General features: G+C 36.0%; 2 protein-coding genes and 1 long non-coding RNA gene across 3 annotated transcripts; 2 read left to right on the top strand and 1 right to left on the bottom strand.

Moving 5' to 3' along the window:
• Positions 1 to 1,306: 1,306 nt before the first annotated feature.
• LOC110648929 (uncharacterized) lies at positions 1,307 to 3,193 on the top strand. The gene is made up of 3 exons (XM_058140594.1): positions 1,307 to 1,439; positions 2,680 to 2,799; positions 2,932 to 3,193. Exons 1-3 carry the CDS (start codon positions 1,307 to 1,309, stop codon positions 2,994 to 2,996), a joined length of 318 nt encoding a protein of 105 aa, XP_057996577.1. The 3' UTR covers positions 2,997 to 3,193.
• A 4,232-nt stretch (positions 3,194 to 7,425) lies between these two features.
• On the bottom strand, positions 7,426 to 8,097 carry LOC131175813 (uncharacterized). Its single transcript, XR_009146011.1, has 2 exons — positions 7,815 to 8,097; positions 7,426 to 7,684 (listed from the first exon to the last, which is right to left on the bottom strand). It is a non-coding gene; the product is annotated as an uncharacterized LOC131175813 (long non-coding RNA).
• On the top strand, positions 8,093 to 15,854 carry LOC110649500 (protein STICHEL-like 3). Its single transcript, XM_021804090.2, has 6 exons — positions 8,093 to 11,152; positions 12,324 to 12,543; positions 12,909 to 13,466; positions 14,231 to 14,816; positions 15,105 to 15,168; positions 15,551 to 15,854. The coding sequence occupies exons 1-6, from the start codon at positions 9,098 to 9,100 to the stop codon at positions 15,641 to 15,643; spliced, it is 3,576 nt and encodes a 1,191-aa protein (XP_021659782.2). The 5' UTR covers positions 8,093 to 9,097; the 3' UTR covers positions 15,644 to 15,854.
• The last annotated feature ends 1,154 nt before the right edge of the window (positions 15,855 to 17,008 follow it).

The raw sequence follows: 17,008 nt of genomic DNA, 5'->3' as shown, positions 1-17,008 counted from the left end.
GTGGAGGATAAGGGTGACGTTGACCTTTTAGGCTTCTGCTCCAAGTGGACGCTGGACATCATCACAAAGCTAGATGACAGAGACCTGAAAGCTGAAAGTGGACTTCCGCTCTCTCTGTTCCCAGGTTTCTTACTCACAGAAGAAGCGTGGTGGAGATCCCAGGTATCAATCAGCTTCTGCCTCCAAGCAGCCAAAAACAACGCCTTTCATTTTACAATAAAGAGAGTGGAAAAACACCCACGATACAAAACTGCCTGGCAGCTATTATATCACTGCTATCTACCTTTTTCTGTTATTATTATTATCATTATTGTTGTTGCTTTTTGTTTATCCAATTCCAATCCGTCTACCACTTTAAAAACTCTGCTTCTCTTGTGAAATGGGATGTACTGGATCCTCACGGGCCAAGGGAGATTGTAATTTGTCACCGATTCTTTAATGGGTTCCCTTTGTTATCCTTTTCTTTGATCGAGTTCTTGTTTTGTTTAGTGTTCTCAATCGGTTGTATGTGTTAAATTGAACTTTCTTGATATTTGCGACCTCTTTATATAACTTCTTTCTTTTCTATGCTACTGGCAGATTGAGTGTTGATTGGCGGTGAACATTCAGTGGTGGTTAATAGATTGTTTTGAGTTCTGTAGAATACATTTCAATTATTTCAAGGTTGATTTCTTATTCAACGAATCTACCTGGAGTTGTCGCCACTTCTCTTTAAGCTTGACGCTTAATTTGAGACCAGCTCCAGACAGTTCGAACTTTTGTGATTTTGATTATGAAGTTATGATTGCATTTGTTGGTTTTCATTGCCTTGGAAAATTTGCAGGGAGAAGAGATGAATTAATGAAATGCTTGATGCCTAAGCTTGCCTAACATTTTATAAAATTGTGAGTAACTCATAAAGTTCTTTTTAAGTTATCACACCTGCATAGTGGCAGTTCTTCAGTGTGCAACTGCAGAAGATAAAGCAACACGCATCACAATTACTTTAAATCATTGATGTTGTCAAAATGCATAAAGTGCACAGTATGAAAATAATTTAGGTTAGCTGGGATGAGTAATGCAAGTTAATGAATTAATTAGAATGGGTTCATTTTAAACTTTTATGGCATTGCTCTTTCTGTAATGCCTATACATCCCATAATCTGCTTATGTTTGTTGCGTGCATCAGATTTTTTTTATTTTTCACATTGTTTATAGGGCCCTAGTGTTTTTTCACTGAATGTTGTACATTAGTTTTTTTAAAACTCATGGAGTTTACTGGTAGCTGAAACCTAGTCGACTTTAATGAATTATTTGTTGCTCATCCATGCCTGCAGAGCATGCTAAGAAAATCTGGAAGCCCAAACCTTGGAAGCATTCTAAGCCAATCACAAGGACACAACTCCAGCAGGTGCGTGATGAGTTTTGGGATACTGCTTCCCATTATGGTGGGCAGAAAGGTATTGATTCTCTTAAACCAATTAACCTATGAACAGTAATTGCTAGTGAAATGTTTCTTTCTTGTTCATGCAGTCTGGTGAAATCCACATTTTCTAATCTAGTTGCGGGCCTTCATTGACATATTCTGATTCATCTATCCATTAACCTGAAGTTCTGACCTTGTTTCCTCACCACGCATATCTTAAAACAAGGTGCAGAAACACGTGCACTATGCACATGTAAATGGAAGTATGAACTGTGCATGCAGTGTTCCGGTATGTCCACAACACACAGGGTAGCTTTTTATCTGTGATTTTATATTGTCCTTAAATAGAGTTAGTAAAGTGGTGTAAAAGCTACCACAATGAAACAAAGACAGCAAGAGGGCAAAACCCGTTCTGCAAGACTTGACTCAACAAACTGTTGGAGAAAAGAGTGTAGTTTGTCTATTTCTATTTTCTATGTTAGGAACAAGAATTCTTCCAGGTGGCAATTTTTCGCCAAAATCAGGATTTAACTGTCCCTTTCCCCGTTTTTATTATTTCTCAGACTTCCTTTCCTAAATTGTGAAATACATTGATTTTCTAAAGGGAACTCATGCTTTACTTATGTAGAGATGACCAATCTGTGCGATAAAGACATGTGATATCAGACATTGTGATTTTTACCAACAGAGTTGAATCTTGCATATTTGCTTTTATTTCCTGGTCTTGTTAGTTGTTATTTGTTTGGCTAGTTATACTATTTTCTTGTAGAAGCTTTTCTTGTGTACTTATATTCACATCAATTTGTCTATATTACTGTTGATGTTGTGCCATCAAGCTTCTAGTTGTTAATTGTTCTGTTTCATTTTGATATCTTAATTAGCTTAAACTCTCTCTATGGAATAGACTAGCTGAAATATCACTCTTTAGACAGCAATGATTAGAATAACATGCCTGGAGTTGCAAAATTCTGATGGTTTACTTATTGGATAAATTTGTTGAAGTTTTGTTGTTTGAGAATCTCTTTATTAAGGTTTACTAGTGCACACATTCATGTGACTCCTGGCTAATGTAATGTACTATATTGTACTTTTTATTATTTTCTGTTATTCTCTGGATTAATAGCCTGCATTACATTCTTCAAAGAAGTGATAAAGCCAGGACCTTTATTTTGTCTGTTGGGCCTTTTTATATTCTGTCCTGGATGCCATAGTGCTTATTGGTATGTATGTTTTGAATTTATTTATTTATTATTATTTTTATATTCTCCCATCAGAGATATGGGACGCATTTCATGCTGCTGCTGAAACTGATTTAACTCTCGCACAAGCAATTGTGGACAGTGCTGGTGTGATTATTCAGAGGGAAGACTTGACAGTCTGCTATGATGAGAGAGGTGCCAAATATGTTCCCCCCTTTCTCTCCTTCACCTCTCTTCTACATGTGTTTGTGCATGATTACACTTATTAATTTATTTAAATATAAAATTTATGCCTAAGAATTCATCTTGTTTATTAAATTTCTGCAGATGCAAAGTATGAACTTCCCAAGTATGTCTTGAGTGAGCCAACCAATTTGATTCAAGATAATTGAAAATAGGGTAAAGAATGCAATGCTTCGTTTACTGAATATCTTGTAAAATTTGTCTCATTTTCCTTGTGCTTCTGAAATGTTTTCCACTTTAAATTTTTGGGGCCATCATTCGTGTATAATATTCAAAATCTAAGGCTAATATTGTGACAAACAAAATGGGTAAATAACTATTTCTGCACATTGGTGGGTTTTTTCAATCAGTGCGTGACAGTTTCCGAATGAATATGTCATACAATAACATTTCTTGTCAGTGAAAATTCTGTTGTTTCAGTATCCTATACGCTGCACCTACAATTTGTATTAAACTAGAAAGGGAGAAAAGTAGACATAAAGAATTTAGTATGTATTGATGAAACTATTACCAATTCTCAACTCTCTTACTCCATCGTGAGCCAAATGTCATTCCTCAGTTGAGATGATGGTACATTTACTAATAAATATTCAGAACAAAAATTCTGTTCAAATGCTGCTAAAATATTAGGAGTTTTGTGTTGTTTCCCTCATGATTTTCAACTTAAGTTGAAGATAAGACTGGAAAACTTCAGCCACTAATCCTACCAAATGATTGAGAATCCTTGTCTAATTGAGTTCTCGGGTGCCACTGTAGCCTACTTGGGTGAGTTTTCCATGTTTCAGCATGGTTTTGTTTCTTCAACAGAGATATTCATTCTTCAAGCCATCATAAGATTTTTCCCCCCTTTGTTTTTTCTGGTTACAATCACCATACAGTGGATTGATGAGCAGTCCAGACTCCAGGGCTTCTTTCTGAAAACTTTTCAGCAAGAATCTAATATCATGCAAATCTAGAATCAGATCCAAGATCATGCTTGCTGACACATATTCACGGTGAGACTTAACGATCTAGAGATCCTGGGATGTGTAAGCTATATTGTCATATTTCCACTATCCAACAGCTGGGGAAATCATGATCTGAACTCTGAATTGGGTCTTCATAATCAAATGTATGATTCCACGATATTTACAAAAGTTTAAGCTGAACTTGTTAAAGGGTTGTGCTTGTGTTTAATCCAAATGAGTGATTCCCTGATGATAAATTAATGACAAACTCAGCCATCATTTATATTAATATCATGGTTGGTAGGGTTTTTTGGGTTGGGGTGTGTTGGTGGGCTGTGGGTTGGGGTGGTGTGGTGGTTTGTGTTTTAATAAATAAAGGCTAGTATTGTATTTAATCAAAACCTAGTTTAATTGAGCAGCTTGGCGGCCCTAATAGCACAATCTAGGAGGAATAAAGGAGTGAATATCGCCGCAAAGATGCAGATAGGCACGTGAGTAACTAGTCAGCTAAAAACAAAAGACCAGCTTTAATAATTTTTCTCAAGATTAGATATAAGAGAATAAAAAGATTAGTGTGGAGCACAGTACCAAGCTTTTGTCCCCTGGGAACTAGACATGTAAGAAAGTTTCCAATGAATAGAAATGATGCTCTCCACCCTTCATATAAAGGTCAAAAATTTAAGAAAAAAGAGTAGGGATTCATTGGATTCATGTAATTGATTAACAAGCTATGATTATGCTAATTAATCACCTTTCAAAACCATACCCTAACCACAAGAAGAGAGAGTTTTCAGGCATCATAATTAAAGTTAAATTGATAACTTATAATCTGCTGTTTAAGTCCTGAACTTAGCATTAACTTATTATTTGACTTAATGGGTAATCTTTTATCTTCTTCTTCCTTTTAGGTATATCCATTAATTAGAGTTTTGTTCCACTTGTTAGGTTGTTGAAGAAATAATTCAGAAACTGACTCCATCTCCCCAAATGAGCCCTCCACATAATTTCCATGCACTGCCAGAAAATGAAAGGCCAATAAATAAGCACATGAATTTATTGGTTACCTATGAATTAATACACATGTCTTTCTACTGGTTCCTTCACAACTTGATAGTTGCTATGCCTAATACCGTTGTTCATTTATGCTATATATCCAACTTCTGCTGTTACTGCTTGAGAACCATTATGGTCACCTACAACTCAGAAAAGAATTAGAAGGTTGCTCTTGATTCTTAAAATGATTTATTTATTAGTCTTGAAGATTGAAATTATGTATCCAGCTTATGAATTTCTTGTTCAGCCCTTTATCATCAAGACCAACTAGTTTTATGGGAGATGAATAAACTGGAAAAATAATGATGTACTAATTAAGTACAGTGATAATGGCACCTAGTGCAGTGTTTGTTGCCATTTAATTAATATGACAAGACCAACTAGTTTTATGGGAGATGAATAAACTGGAAAAATAACGATGTACTAATTAAGTACAGTGATAATGGCACCTAGTGCAGTGTTTGTTGCCATTTAATTAATATGACCTATAGGGTCACATGGTCCCCAGAAGCTCTTGTGCATTGCTTCTCATAGTTCTTTATTCTCTACCCATAGAATTAGATCCCAAAATTGTATCAAATCTCTTAAGAATGGAAGAGACTTTGTTCAAAAGAATAGCATAATCCAAGTCACTTCCAAGAAACTTGGCATATAAATGAGAGCTAGGAATATATGGACCTTCTTGGGTGACAGCAACTTTGAGCCATTGTTGTTGAAAATGAAGCAATAATATCTGCATAATGGTTCACTGGCCAAAACAGTGTTCAGGACATGGACAGCCAAACTGGCAATGTGTACTACTTTCTTGTGATTCTGTTGAGGTTGATGACACAATGAAATTCCTCCTCCTTCACTAGTCACCAAACCTGTGTGGTCCACTCCAACCCAACCATGAGAATCCAACAAGATGCAATCAAATTCACTTTTACTGAGATCTATATTATAAGGGTTGGTATATATGCATATTAATCTCTAAATTTAGTGATAAAAGATGATAGAAATATAAATAAGAACTTTATTTTATATTTCTAGTTGTACTATCCTCTTTTATTAAAGTAGATTGATAATATACATAGTTGTTCATCTAAAATCATTCAAATTAAAATTTGGGCTTTTACCTAAATCACTGAAATTTAATTTTCCACATTAACTAGGATAACCCAAGTTTCTTTAAACAAGTTTGGAATTGAATTGCATTCTCAATTGTGTTTTAATAGACAGAGGGATACAGCCCATTCTCAATCCCAATTGCAAAACTAGGGCAATAATTGTTACACTTCCTAACATAGAAGGTACCAAATGCCATGGGAAACTTTCTGTCTTGGCTAGTTGGAATTGGAATGACTTCATGTTGTGTAGGGATATGCTCTTTTGCCTGTTGTGCCCTACTAGTAGTTTATAGGGCAGACACCAAAATTGGGTGTTTTCTCTTCATCTGATTATGTAATATCTTATTCACAACCTACAACAGACTTTGGTGACACTCCCCTTTGCATATAGACTTGAGAATATGAACTGACATTTTATTAAGAGAAAGATTTGCATTACTCTCTGATATTATAGCTTTTCTTTGTGGGGTAAATTCTTTGAGATCATGGCTTAGTCCAACTGAATGAGCATTTGGACAGCTTCTTTGACTTAAAAAGTGCAATGTATCTGTGAAGCTCAGAAAACATATTTAATGCAAAATCATTGGTGAAATCTTACTTTTAGTGACCATGAGAGCCCACAAGCCACAACCAGCCTTTCTCTTCCTTTATGACTTCTAATTTATTTATTTAACTCTGATTAATTTTAAAGACAACAAAAAGACTAATTGGGGACACAAATGAATTGAGCTTGGAGTTTTTTTTTTTTTTTTTTTTTTTTTTAGAAATATCATATTCTCTGGTTTCTTAGAAATGCCATATTCATATTCAATGGAATTGAAAAACAAAACGAACCCATAATCAATATTTTCTAGGAAATCCTCTTTCTCACTCATTGGGTGGAGGGAAAGTGTATATATGTGATCTCAGAATCAGCTGCGCTGGTGGTGTATCAATGGAAGTGGATAAAAAGCCAAAACCCATTAGCATAGAAAGCAGAATCAGTAGCATCATAAGAATCAGGAACATAATTGAACATGGGTCATCATTCATCATCAACTGCATGGGTGCACGTGACTGTGACCCTCTTCTGAATAATATATTATCTTTCTTTCTTTTTTCCATGAAAAGGTTCACTGATATTATCACCTCTCAAGTTTTACTGTGGATGGATCAATTAGTTTTCCTTTTTCAATATGGAAAAAAGAAATTCTTTTCTTTTCTTTGGTTCTGTTGTATTCATTAGGTATGGATTTATACCACTCTTTAATTGTTTGAGTATCTTTCCATCTTTGCTTCATTTATTCTCCACAGCTTTCTTTTTGAGCTCCAATTTAGCACATTACTCTAATTTGGTGCTAAATGTGACATTATTCACTTATTAACATGCATCTCAATACCTGTTGAATTCATTCATTCTCATTTTTTTAACTAAAGAAGAAGAGGGAGGAGACTGGTAGGGCTCTGATATATATGAAAGAAACGGAAAGTTCAATCAATGAATTAAAATTCAATGGTCATTGGCTCAAATTTGAGTTTCAGGTGAAAAAAAACATGGAATGTTTGAAACTGAAAAACCACAGGGTAAAGCCACAGGCTGATTTTTGTCTTGGCCCAGGAAAAAAAAAAAGAAAAAAAAAACAACTGTGAACAGAGTGAAACCAAGTCAAGATTCTCTCTTCATTTTTCGCTTTCTTTCTTTTCTTTTGGATAATCTGTTCCTCTAATTTGAAATTTCTTTTGAATAACCTGTCAAAAACAGCTAGATGAATCATATATTCATATCAAGATATTTCAACCAGAAATAAAAATAAAAATAAAATATATCTTTAATTATACAATAGAGAGCCAAAAAGAGTTGCAAGAACCAAAAGAGTACCAAAAAAACGGCTATTTCAACAGAGGATAGAGCAAAAAACGAACGGACTCTTCTCTCCGCTTCTCTCTTCTGGTCCCCATTCCAAATCTCAGTTTTCAATTTTCCCTTTTTTGACTATGGCAAAAACATTAGATGAAGTTCCAAATAAATAAATATTTATCTTTTTGAAGCAGCAAATATTTAACAAATTCTTGCATATACATGCTCAAACAAACGGACACCGCTTTTGTTGCCTATGCGTGTCCTGTTTTTACAGGCCTCTCTCTCTCTCTCTCCATCTGTCTGTCTCTGTCTCTCTCTCTCTCTCTCTCTCTCTCTCTCTCTCTCTAATAGATCTTACCTCTTTCACTAAGCACACTCTTCACAGAGCTCTGTGTGGACTCTCTCTCTCTCTCTCTCTCTCTCTATAGAGCTTATTGGCTCTCTAGAATGGACTCTGTCGCTTAGTGTGTTCTAGGACTATCGTTTTCTATGAAAAGCAACTCATCTCCTCGTGAAGTGCATGTGAAGTTGGTGGCTGAGACTGAGACTAGAGAGGTAGAGGGAGATCTAATCTGGTGGCCTTAATGATCCAAACGGGTCGTTTTTGCTTTTTGGGAATTTTCAGGTGAATACAGTTTTTCCTAGTTACTTTCTTTTTGTGGGTGCTGCTTCTTCTCCTAGCTCTTTGGGCATACTTTTTTTGATGTAGCTCCGTGCTCTTTCAATCTAAACCTTGTTTATTCTCTACTCATTTTGTCAAAAATTTTGGCTCTTTTGGCGCCTTAAGATAAAAGGTTGAGCCTTTGGTTGTTGGGTGTGCTATAGCTGCTTACGTTACATTGTTTGCATATTGAAGTAAAGGGTTTTCTGCTATTAATCTTATGCATTGAAGCTGGGAGGTTTAGTAGTAGGACTTAATGCGGAATGATGGTGCAGTTTGGGCCTTTAATTAAAGTTTGCGATTTTGAATTTAGTTTCATGGGTTTGGATAGTGCTGCATTTGTACTGATGGTTCTCTGCCCTTCGGAGGTAAATGATGATTATTGTGCAGAAATTTTGTTCTTGGGGTGAACTTTGGGGATTTGTGGTGTAATCATTGCAAAAAGGGTTATTACTCTTTCAAATAAATGCTTTGTGGTCGATGGAGGATCTGTAATCGCTTGAATTTTGGAGTTTTTAGTGGTTAGTTGCCTGACTTGAAGATTTGAACCTGTTACAGATTGAAGGAAAATGCAATACAATTTGATTGATGTTGCTAACAGGCAAGGGATACTGCTAGCATATTCATTTACTTTCTGATCATGACCAAGGCTGTCCGTAATAGGATTCTCACGGATGCAAATGGTCATATCAGTGATCATCTTCGCAACCATATTCATTTAACCAACTGCATTCATCTGAAAAACCATATGCATAAACAGAGCCCCATACTGGCTGATAGGTCAATAATGAGGGACCTCATTGTTCTTCAGAGGTCCAGATCATTGAGGGACCCTTCTGCCAGTTCTCCTTCATGGCACTCACCTTCTGTTGTTGATTTGCTTCCTAAGAAAGGTGACAAAGATGCCACAATTATGGAGGGTAGAAGGTCAGTTGGCATTGAGCGTCGAAGGGAAGGTAGGAGGTTGTCAGGTAGCGCAACACCCTTTGCTAGTTTAGCACCATCAAAGGTTGTTCCTGGTGAGCTTAGTGGGGGAAATGATATGATAGCAGATATTAGTGATCATAGTAGCAAGAGTGTAGCTAGAGATGATAGGAGAGTTAAGAGAGAAGGATCTAGTCAAAAGAGCAATAGGATTGATCTTTTGGGCGGTGATGAGGACACTTTACAAGATCAAGATGTTAATGGTTTGGTTAATGATGCTATTTCGGGGAATTCAGAATCTAAATCTAGAAAGAGTAAACAAAAGGGGAGGCATAGTCAAGATTTTCATATTAAGACCCTTTCTGAGCAGTTGAATGAGGTACCAGTGGATAGTGATGTAGCTTCTTCTAACATCCATCTTCATGGAAGACGGTCTCAACAGAAGAAAACTGGTGAGGAACCTGAGACCAGCATTCGTGGGAATAGGGTGAAAAGGCGGAAGTTCCAAGGTGCCAGAAGAACTAGGGCAACTCCATCTGCTAGAGATGTTGGGGGTCAGAATGAAATGTCTGTTGCTTCTAATTCATCGGCTCAAGGTTCTGCAAGACCAAGGTATCACATTGAGGAAGAAGAAGAATTCGGGGACCAAAATGTCACAAGAGCTCCTAGAAATGGATGTGGGATTCCATGGAATTGGTCAAGGATTCATCATAGGGGTAAAACATTCCTTGACATGGCTGGTAGAAGTTTGTCTTGTGGTTTGTCGGACTCAAGGTTAAGGAAAGGTAGCATGGCTTCCCATGAGAGAGATGGTCCTAATATGTCCGTGGCATCAGATCATTCAAGTTCATGTACTAAATCTGATGCAGAGGTGCTGCCTCTATTAGTTGAGGCTTCCGGATCCCTTGAAAGCACTGATAATGCTGGTTGGGTGCATGACTATTCCGGAGAGCTTGGTATATATGCTGATCATTTACTGAAAAATGATTTTGATTCTGACCTTGCTTCTGAAGCTAGATCTGGTGGTCAACGCAAGCTTGGGCGGAACCACAATTGCAGGCATCAAAATTTGACTCAAAAATACATGCCAAGAACTTTCAAAGATCTGGGGGGACAGAATCTGGTAGCACAAGCTCTTTCCAATGCTGTCATGAGAAGGAAGGTTGGGTTGCTATATGTGTTTTATGGGCCTCATGGTACTGGAAAGACCTCATGCGCTCGCATATTTGCCAGGGCTTTAAATTGTCAATCTTTGGATGATCCCAAACCTTGTGGCTATTGCAATTCTTGCATGGCACATGATATGGGTAAGAGTCAAAATATAAGGGAAGTTGGTTCAGTCAGTAATTTTGATTTTGAGAGCATTATGGATTTGCTTGACAACATGATTATTTCTCATCTGCCCTCGCAGTTCAGAGTTTTTATTTTTGATGACTGTGATACTCTGTCCCCTGACTGCTGGAGTGCCATTTCAAAGGTCATTGATCGAGCACCCAGACGTGTAGTTTTTGTCCTTGTCAGCTCAAGTCTTAATGTTTTGCCTCATATAATTATATCCAGGTGCCAGAAATTCTTTTTCCCAAAGCTGAAAGATGCAGATATTACAGACACTTTGCAGTGGATTGCATCCAAAGAAGATATAGATATTGATAAGGATGCACTAAAACTTATTGCATCACGATCAGATGGATCACTGAGGGATGCTGAGATGACTCTAGAACAACTGAGTTTGCTTGGTCTGAAGATATCTCTTCCCTTAGTTCAAGAACTGGTAATTTTTTTCTCAACCTTGTGATTGGAATTAGAATGTTAAAAGATTTGATTTCATATGAATTGGTCAATATTTTTGGCAGTTTTTTGAACATGCTGTCTAATAGTTCTTGCTATGCATGTATGGTTTTACGAATATTCAGCATGATCAGATATCTTTGTGCTTATGTTGATGTAGCTCCTGACTTCTCATTCTTAGTCCTTGAATTGCAATTTATCAATTTTCTTGTTATTGTGCATATTTCAATATTATGCTTTAAAGCAAATGACATATCAGTCTGAACTCCAAGGTACTGGCAACTCAGCACATTTTTGAGAAAATTAGTTATTGCAGTTCAAATTTTAAGGTTTCTCAAGACAGGTGATGTTTGATGATTTTCTTGATAAAGTAGGATATTTTGAATTTCACATTTTGGATAAATCATAAAAATACTAGTGCATGTATCTGGTCTATTTTGTTTCAGGTGATGAGAGGTATTAGTTGTCCAAGCAAGATGGAAACTAGATAATATAGTCCAGGTCATCCAAATTAATAATTTCTTTAACTTTATTACTAAATTGTGAGCTTAAACCCTATCCCAACCCCACTTTACGTTTTACCACATGAGCTAAAGTTTGAGGAAGACAATTTTGTTTCGGTTTTGATTTATTGATCATCACATGACTGCTGCAATAAGATGATGATTGTTACCTCTTCTTGTTGCATCTAAATCCATTAGGCCGTTCCCTTTTAATTCGTAATGCTGCTCATGAAGGATTATGAGCTTCTTAGAATCATCCATCTTGTTGCTTTGTATTATGATTTTGTTGAATGCCCTTTAAGGACTTTATAGTTGATAGAGCTTAATGCTTTTGGGCTACCAGATGTCCCCTTCTCTGGTCAATAAATTCCCTCTCCTACATGAATGGAAGATGATGATGTCGGTCCAGGGTGATGACCAAGTCATCATTTACCATCCAGAGTGATGAGTAAGTCATCATTTACCATACTTGCATCGAATTTACTTTAGCCTGAAGCATCCGTTTGAGATACTTGGTTATTGGTATTACACTTCAAAGCATCAAGTTAGTAGAAATGAAAAATTTGAAAAATAGGCAAGTATTGACACTTAGAAATATATCAAGTCCAAGTATCATAGCCACTGAATACAATTTGCTGGTTCTTTTTACAGGTTGGGCTTATCTCTGATGAAAAATTGGTGGATCTTCTTGATTTAGCATTATCTGCAGACACGGTGAACACTGTGAAGAATTTGAGAGTGATAATGGAAACTGGTGTGGATCCATTGGCATTAATGTCACAGCTTGCTACAGTTATCACTGATATAGTAGCTGGTAGTTATGACTTCACAAAAGAAAGGCATAGAAGGAAGTTTTTTCGACGACAACCATGTGAGTTCAAAAATTATTAGTGATAATTAATTGAATAATCCACCTGCTATGTTAGGTGGGTGTAATTATTTAATTCCTTGTTTGCTTTTCTTCTACAGGTGTCCTAGCTGATCTAGTTACATTTTCCTTCTCCTCACCTTGGAAAATTTATGCATATTTGCTTCAATCTGATGTTTTAAATGGTTCATCTACCATAATTGATTTATAAGGAGTCATTCATGTCAACATTTTTATGTGGCTTTTTACTTACCTTGTGAACACCCTCCCACCCAATAAATAAACAAATAAAAAGGAAAATAGCTGAATATGTACATTTGGTTAACATCCTTTTTATGAAACTGACAAAACAAATTTATTGATTGCAGTGTCCAAAGAAGATATGGAAATATTGCGTCAAGCTCTGAAAACTTTGTCAGAGGCTGAAAAACAACTTAGAATGTCTAATGACAAATTAATGTGGCTAACAGCTGCATTGCTTCAACTTGCTCCTGATCAACAGTACATGCTGCCTAGTTCTTCTACAGAAACTAGTTTTAATCATAGCCCTATCACCCTAAATAACGCAAATGGAAGAGAAGTAGCCAAGAAAGGTGGTGAACAAGCTGAGATTCCCAATAATGAGAGAAGCTTGTCAACACGTGTTAGATTGGAAACTGCTAGAACTTCTGGTGATTTCCATATCAATGGTGCATCAAGAGGTATTAATGTTGATAGGAAAAGAAGTGGCGGGACTGGGATGGCTCCTCAGTGCACATCTGCACTGTCTTCTGATGCAGTTAGGGTGAGTGGCAGGCAGATGTCAGCCAAAAGCTGTAGAGGATATGAAGAAATTTGGTTGGAGGTGCTTGGGAAGATTCAGTTTAATAGTATAAGAGAGTTTTTGTACCAAGAAGGAAAGCTTATCTCTGTCAGTTTTGGTGCAGGTAATTTTAATGTATATTGAGCCATGATTCATTCAACAGAATTATATTTTGATATTGTCATCATTTGTCGCATTTTTATTTCATTTTATATGTGAAAATTTTTGCTATGTGGAACCGTGAGATATTTTTTAACCAAGCTGGTTTGTGGAATTGGAATGACGCTTGAAGTTTTCCAATACTTTCATCCAATCTATGTTCACCAAATTTAATGAGTTCTGAATTGGATCTTTTATTGGGGTTTTTGCAACTCATTTGTTCCTTTTTCTCTTTGATGGGGTGCATGGGAGGTTGGGGTGACCCATTTGGAATTAATGGCTTTCTAATTGTGATCGTGTAGACTTCAAAACTGGTAAATAGAAAAGAAACTAAGAATAGAAATAAATTGACATTTCACCAGAGTTCTCTCTCAATATCAGAAAGGGGAAATTTTTTTTTTTTCTCTTTCACTCTCCAAATTATGTCATTTTACCAAAATCAGGATTACCTTTAATCATTAATGACCAAAAAATTTTTTTCTTACATTTTGTTGGTTTCTATACTCTTTCATGCATGCCTCCTCTTGGCCCTGATATCTTTCGGGCCACGTTATCATCATGATATTTGATCCATGGGATGTCTGAAGGTGACATTTCTGTGTTTATATATGATAAAATACTGAAATTTTTTTCTCTTATTGTTTTTCTAATATTGGAATCTGCATTATCTTTCACAGAAATAATGGTATCTTATAAACTTCTAAATTAATCGTTCTTATTTATTTGCAGCTCCAACTGTGCAGTTGATATTCAGTTCACATGTCACCAAATCGAGGGCAGAGAAGTTTAGGGCACATATTTTACAAGCATTTGAGTCTGTTCTTGGGTCGCCAGTTACCATTGAAATCAGATGTGAATCAAATAAAGACACAAGTGGAGGGTTCCATGCACCTCTCATTTTACCAGCTTCAAGGAAGGCTTCATCTTGGATGGCTGTAGAGCCAGAGACTACTACTGGAAGCAGAATGCCTAGGAGGGGAGAAACTCTTTATGTAGGGAGGAGTGAAATTGTTGAAATACCAGCTTCTCCGAGGGAAATCAAGGGTAATGGACATGTTGACAACAATGCAGAATCTAGTAAAAGAGGTTTACAGCATGCAAGAGTGGGAGATTCAGCAGTTTCACATAAGAAATATAGCATCAGTCCTATGTCAGAAAGAAGGAAACTTGGCGAGCAAAGTCAGAGTAAGAGCCTTGTGCGAAGCAAGGTTTCCCTTGCACATGTAATTCAGCAGGCAGAAGGATGTACACAGCAAACTGGATGGTCCAAACGTAAGGCGGTTTCTATAGCTGAAAAGCTTGAACAAGAAAATTTGTACGTATTTTCTGTGCCATAACTTTTTAACCCCAGTTTGTCAAGTCATCTCTTGAAATTTGAAGTTCAATAAATTAGATAAGCTAAAAAAGGTAACCAGAGCAAATAGTATTGTACAGGAATTAGCCACAATATTTAATTAAGAAATTATCAGTTTGCGGTAATTTAATTATATAATGAAAGATTACATAAGCATGAAAGCTCCTTTTGTATATTCTGGTAATACATTTTGTGCTCCTGAATATCTCCATAATCTTTGATTGGCTCTTATGTACTGTAATTTTACAGGAGGCTGGAACCTAGATCACGAAGTTTGCTATGCTGGAAAGCATCTAGAGTTACCCGTCGAAAGGTAATAAATGATAGATTTGTGGATGAAATAACAGTCAACTACAAACTTTCCTAAATCCACCTTTTTGCTTGAGAAAAAGGACTGATTATTGCTTTCCATGTCCTTTGAGAAACACAAGGATAACATGAGATGCTAGTTTTTATAAAATTTCAGATTCTGATTAACTGGTTCTGCAAACTTTAAATGCATACGACTGTGTCTATTTGGAGACAAAGCAACAATATAAACTTTTGCAAAAGTGTATGTGCATGATTACGTTGTATGCATTTTGTTGGATCAGTCACTGAAACTCCCAAGATAAACACTTGCTGAGTGGGAATAATATACTGTTGTTATAATTATTTTGATGTGTTCTGATGTGAAGAAGTTGCTTAATGTGCAGCTTTCTCGTTTGAAGATTAGGACGCGAAGACCAAATTCACTGCTGAAGCTTGTTTCTTGTGGAAAATGCCTCTCTTCAAAATCTCCAAGGTAGAAGAAGAAAAATTTTTCAATGACTTTTAAGGATTCAGAGCGCAACTTCATTGTTACTTCTGTAATTAGACATTTTATTGGCATTTACTGGGTCAGAATTAGCCGTTCATATGTTTTTCCTTTGAATAAAGCGTAGTAGTGCTTACCAATGAGAATTTAAGAAAGAATTGGATAGTGTAGCTTCTCTTAATCAATTTTCGTATGTTTATACACTCATTCCTGTTAGACAGTTCAGTTTTTGTTTTTAACTTAATTTGATTTCGAAGGTTTGGAGCCGGTTTCAACACCATTGAGTTGAAACTCATGTAAGATTAACTCTGATTATGACTCGAACTGTTAGGCAAAGACATCAGGTAGACATTTCTTGCCTATTTAGTAAGGTGGACGTACAAGCCCTTGGAACTTAGCAAGTGTTATTGTCATTAAGGCTTTGATTCAAAGGTAAAGCAGCGTTTGATTGAGCCAAGGAAACTGTGAAGTCAACTTAGTGGTTGGTGGAAAATATTATTGTTGATTGTTTTTTCCATCTGTTCTCATTTGTTTTTAACTAATCAATCTATTGCCTCTTTAATAATCAAATATTTGTGTTGAATCTTACACATTGGATGTTCATCATGACTAGTTGGTGATTTGTTGGTAAAACTAAATGCAATTAAGAGGCACGAATACCATATAATAATACTAATATAGAACCCTTTTGCACTCAAATTACACAAAAAAAAAAAATCTAAACCCTGAATTTGCAGCAGGGAAATTTAAAGATATAATTACAAAAAAATCCAATAAATTAATACTAAAAACGTTGATTTGATTGAGCTTAGTCCATAAAAAAGTAAAACTACGTACGATTAGTCTCCTGTTTTGAAAGTTCTCTATTTTGCAAAAAGACAATCTTTTTATTTATTTAATTTTCTAAACTTATCTTATGGCCAAAAATTACTCCGGTGGGAAGCTTGTAGTGGCGCCCATAGGTTTGGAAGACTGAAAGAGGCAACTTCCTTTGTCATGTAGAAGGTGCTTCAAAGGGAGGCAGAGAAAAAAAAAAATGTAATTTGATTTTGATTTGGATTGACATGCAGCATTATATAATTTCTAAAATAGAGCTGCGCATGCATGGAACAAACAATATGGTAGTGGTTAGCCGTTGATTAATTTTGTCATTAAAGTTTTTTAATTAAACCAATGGATTAGGTAAACTGTAATAACCTAAAACCTAGAGAGCAGCTACAATTTGTCACCATAACATGGAAAATTTTATTTAATCTCTCCAATTTGATTATAATATATTTTATTTTTTTCTAATACAATGTGATTTTATATCATATTTAATAATATTAACTATTTTAATAATTATTGGTCATTTTAT

This window comes from Hevea brasiliensis, chromosome 18 (genome assembly GCF_030052815.1).
Source record: "Hevea brasiliensis isolate MT/VB/25A 57/8 chromosome 18, ASM3005281v1, whole genome shotgun sequence".
Taxonomy (NCBI): Eukaryota; Viridiplantae; Streptophyta; class Magnoliopsida; order Malpighiales; family Euphorbiaceae; genus Hevea; species Hevea brasiliensis.
Note: the sequence above shows the minus strand (reverse complement) of the source record. Positions and strands in the feature narration are given on the sequence as shown.

Bases quoted from the DNA above. Each gene is read 5' to 3' on its own strand.
- LOC110649500 (XM_021804090.2), top strand. From the start codon at position 9,098: ATGACCAAGGCTGTCCGTAATAGGATTCTCACGGATGCAAATGGTCAT. The intron at 11,153-12,323 runs GTAATTTTTTTC...TTCTTTTTACAG, and splicing joins TTCCCTTAGTTCAAGAACTG to GTTGGGCTTATCTCTGATGA. The intron at 15,169-15,550 runs GTAATAAATGAT...CTTAATGTGCAG, and splicing joins CTAGAGTTACCCGTCGAAAG to CTTTCTCGTTTGAAGATTAG.
- LOC110648929 (XM_058140594.1), top strand. From the start codon at position 1,307: ATGCCTGCAGAGCATGCTAAGAAAATCTGGAAGCCCAAACCTTGGAAG. The intron at 1,440-2,679 runs GTATTGATTCTC...TTCTCCCATCAG, and splicing joins CCATTATGGTGGGCAGAAAG to AGATATGGGACGCATTTCAT. The intron at 2,800-2,931 runs GTGCCAAATATG...AAATTTCTGCAG, and splicing joins AGTCTGCTATGATGAGAGAG to ATGCAAAGTATGAACTTCCC.